Source organism: Octopus bimaculoides, chromosome 7 (genome assembly GCF_001194135.2).
Source record: "Octopus bimaculoides isolate UCB-OBI-ISO-001 chromosome 7, ASM119413v2, whole genome shotgun sequence".
In the NCBI taxonomy this organism is placed as follows: domain Eukaryota; kingdom Metazoa; phylum Mollusca; class Cephalopoda; order Octopoda; family Octopodidae; genus Octopus; species Octopus bimaculoides.
This window is the reverse complement of record NC_068987.1, coordinates 30,801,495-30,805,852: the sequence shown is the minus strand read 5'-3', so window position 1 is coordinate 30,805,852 and position 4,358 is coordinate 30,801,495. Positions and strand designations below refer to the sequence as shown.

Genomic DNA, 4,358 nt, shown 5'->3' with positions numbered 1-4,358 from the left:
TATATATATATATATATAACTTACTAGGTGGCCATTTGACCAATTACTGTATCAAGACAATTTATAGTTTCTAAATTTGATAAGCTGGAATAACATTGGTAACATGGTCATCCAGCCAGTGAGTGAAAGTTTTTTTTTTTTTTTTTTTTAGTCTCAAGTCTGTGATACTTGATTGTAAAATAGTCTCTGAATCTATTGTGAGGCCAACAATGACATCCTCTATTTCACTCTTGATTCCAGGCCACCATTGTTGCCCGCAAGAAAGATGAGAAAATAGAAGAAGTGAAAAAAATGAGGGAAGAAATTAACAAACTTTCACAGCAATATGAATCAAAGAGACAGCTTCTGAAAGAGACTGGTGGTGGAGAGATTTTGAGGGGAGAGGACGTAAGCTGATGCTTTCTCTCTCTCGTTTTTGTTTGCCTCTTTATTTTGTCATTTTCTTTCTCTTTTTTTTTTAGTGTCTATATATCTGTTTCATTTCTCTCTCTTTCCTTTCATCATTTTTTTACATCTATATATCATTATCTCCCCCTTTTCACATCTATATGTCATTATCTCTCTTTTCTCTGTTTTTCTTTTTCTCTCTGTTCCCTTTTCTTTTTTTCCTTGCTTCCTCACTTTCCTATTTCAAACAGAAAGATGTTGTTCATTGAGTATTGCTGTCATTTATAATATATAATGTTTTAAGTGCAGCAATACTCAAACATTATGTACTTTAATACAACATTATATTGTTATTGTCAATTTTTTTTTTTTTTACTATACACAATGTATAGCTACCTTTTACAGTACATAATGCTTTGGGTAATGCTGTCTTTTAGAGTTCCCAATGTTGGAGTATTGCAATTTTTTCCAGTACATAACACTGTGTAATACAGTTTTTGTCCTTGGGTAGCAACTGTTGTTTCCTACTTGCTTACCCCTAGAAAGTATGAACAATGGCTAATATTTCCTTCAAACTTTGCTTTTGTTACATTTATTCAAACCCCAAAGAATCCCTCTCAACACATCGCTATGATGCTTCCCTACTACTCCTGCTCATGATCAGGGATGCACATAGTGTCAGTCCCTAAAGGAAATGCTCAGCTACTTAAGGTCAAATAAATCTGTGGCATTGAGCTGAATATGGCTGAAGTCATCATCATCATCATCATCATCGTCGTTTAATGTCCGCTTTCCATGTTAGCATGGGTTGGACGATTCGACTGAGGACTGGTGAAACCAGATAGCTACACCAGGCTCCAATCTGATTTGGCAGAGTTTCTACAGCTGGATGCCCTTCCTAACGCCAACCACTCCGAGAGTGTAGCGGGTGCTTTTACATGCCACCGGCACGAAGGCCAGTCAGGCGGTACTGGCAACAGCCACGCTCAAATGGTGTATTTTATGTGCCACCTGCACAGGAGCCAGTTCGGCGGCACTGGCAACGATCTCGCTCAAATGTCTTTACACATGCTATCCGACACAAGTGCCAGGGAGGCGACGCTGGGCACAGGTGCCATGATGATTTTGCTTTCGCTTGCTCCAACAGGTCTTCGCAAGCCGAGTTTTGTGTAATGGAAAAGAAATCAGTTTCAAAACAATGATGACTAGGTCATAAAAGCAAATAGTTGTCATTCCCTATGCTTTTTAGATAGAAGAAAATAAGAAATAACATTTACTGGCCAAAGACAAAATAAAATAAAAATTTTGTTACACATTGTAATGTTTGCATATTGCAATTTTTTATAATACATATTGTTACAGTATTACTATCTTTTGAAATACATAGTATTAAATATTGTATCCATTACAGTATTGCTGTTTTTTTTTTACTTTAATTCTTGAGAATTACTATCTGTTACAGTACATAATGTTTCGGTATTATTATCTCTCACAATACATTTTTCAAGTATCGCTATCTTGTAGCTTATATGATGTTTGGGTACTGCTATCTTTTCTAGTACATGATGTTTGTCAACAAGCTCAGATCTAAAAGTAATTTGCATAAAAAGAAGAAATTTGAACTAGAAGAGATCAAAGTTGAGCATGGGGTCCTTTCTCGCACAGAGGAGATCCTCTCTCATAAACTTGGTCTCAGCAATGAACAGTTGGTAAGTTATTTCTAAAGTTATTCACTCATTTCATTTAATTAGGGACTGAATACCTTCTGTTGTTTTACTACAAACATTCTGATATACTATAGTTATATCTCTTCTGTCTCTTTTATCTTTTACTTGTTTCAGTCATTAGACGGTGGCCATGCTGGGGGTACTGCCTTGAAGAATTTTAGTCAAATGAATTGATCCCATTACTTTTTGTTAAGCTTGGCACTTATTCTATCAGTCTTTTTTACTGAACCGTTAAGTTACAGGGATGTAAACACACCAACACCAGTTGTCAAGTGGTGGTGGAGGACAAACACAGACATAAATACATACATACATACATACATACATACATACATCTGATGGTCTTCTTTCAGTTTCCATGCACCAAACCCGCTTACAAGGTTTTGGTTGGCACAAGGTTATAGTAAAAGATTCTTGCCCAAGGTGTCACACAGTGGGACTGAACCCGGAATCATGTGGTTGGAAAGCAAACAAGATTCTTACCACATAGCCACATCTGCACCTATAATGAAACTTATTTTGTGCATTTGATTATAGAATGCTGATCCTTCTCAAGGTTATCATCATCATCATCATCGTTTAATGTCCACTTTCCATGCTAGCATGGGTTGGACGATTTGACTGAAAACTGGTGAAACCAGATGGCTACACCAGGCTCCAATCTGATTTGGCAGAGTTTCTACAGCTGGATGCCCTTCCTAATGCCAACCACTCAGAGAGTGTAGTGGGTGCTTTTACTTGTCACCCGCACAAAGGCCAGTCAGGCGGTACTGGCAACGGCCACGCTCAAAATGGTGTATTTTATGTGCCACCCCCACAAGAGCCAGTTCAGGGGCACTGGCAACGCTATATATAGAATCATTATCAAGGGTGGTGAGCCAGCAGAAATGTTAGCATGCCAAGCAAAACGCTTAGTGGTGTTTCATTCATCTTTGCATTCTGAGTTCAAATTCTGCCAAGGCTCTCTTTGCCTTTCTTCCTTTCAGGGTTGGGGGTTGATGTAATTGACTTACTCCCACCTCTGAAATTCCTGGCCTTGTGCCAAAATTTGAAACCAATATATACTCTTTTTGTGCATCACACAACCTACAACCTCTCTTATCCCAAAATTGTTGCTGTTCTTATGGTATCTTGCCAATAGAATCAGTACCGACTTTACAGGATCCTTCTTTCAGTCACTTCTCAATCAAGATTTCTCTGTACCTTGAAAGCATCATAACCTAGTTGCTTTCAACGACAGCAGTGAAAACTCACTGCTCCTGTACCAATCACCATGCTCAGTCCATCCTTCCCTGAATGTTAACTCTTTGAAATTCCCTTCCCAAGTTTTTCCAACAGACACCATATTGCAAGTTAATCTAAATGGGTATCAACAACAACATCAAGTGACCAGTGTCAGAGGACTTACAGAGGTAATGAGTACAGCACCTTCTACAATCTCAGATGGTTTGTGAAGGTCAAGGGTACAATCACTTCTTCTTGGCTAAACTTCAACAATTCGTCATCATTATCATCATCATCATCATCGTCGTTTAACGTCCGCTTTCCATGCTAGCATGGGTTGGACGATTTGACTGAGGACTGGTGAAACCAGATGGCAACACCAGCCTCCAATCTGATTTGGCAGAGTTTCTACAGCTGGATGCCCTTCCTAACGCCAACCACTCCGAGAGTGTAGTGGGTGCTTTTACGTGTCACCCGCACGAAGGCTAGTCAGGCGGTACTGGCAACAGCCACGCTCAAAATGGTGTATTTTATGTGCCACCCGCACAAGAGCCAGTCCAGGGGCACTGGCAACGATCTCGCTCGAAAATTATTTTAAAAATTTAGTCAACTGATGTTAGAAATTATTTCTCTTAAATTCTTTTCAACCATTGAACTGTGTCCATGGTGGCTGTATGGTAAGAAGATCGCTTCCCAACCACATGGTTCCGTGTTCACTCCCACTGCATGGCACCTTCAGCAGGTGTCTTCTACTGTAGCCTTTTCTGTATATTCTCTTTTACTCTTTTACTTGTTTCAGTCATTTGACTGTGGCCATGCTGGAGCACCGCCTTTAGTCAAGCAAATCAACCCCAGGACTTATTCTTTGGATGCCTAGTACTTATTCTATTGGTCTCTTTTGCCGAACCGCTAAGTTACGGGGACGTAAACACATCACCATCAGTTGTCAAGCGATGTTGGGGAGACAAACACAGACACACAAACATATACACACACATACATATATATATATATATATAT

The 4,358-nt window shown here is 39.3% G+C and overlaps 1 protein-coding gene across 3 annotated transcripts in view; it reads left to right on the top strand.

Annotated features, from left to right (window-relative positions):
• LOC106874173 (intraflagellar transport protein 81 homolog) overlaps nucleotides 1-4,358 on the top strand; it is a 40,778-nt gene that overhangs the window by 29,739 nt on the left and 6,681 nt on the right. For all 3 annotated transcript variants that reach the window (XM_014921822.2, XM_014921824.2, XM_014921823.2), the window contains exons 10-11: nucleotides 241-387; nucleotides 1,947-2,096. In XM_014921822.2, the coding sequence (XP_014777308.1) occupies nucleotides 241-387; nucleotides 1,947-2,096 (297 nt within the window). The remainder of the gene's footprint in view (nucleotides 1-240; nucleotides 388-1,946; nucleotides 2,097-4,358) is intronic.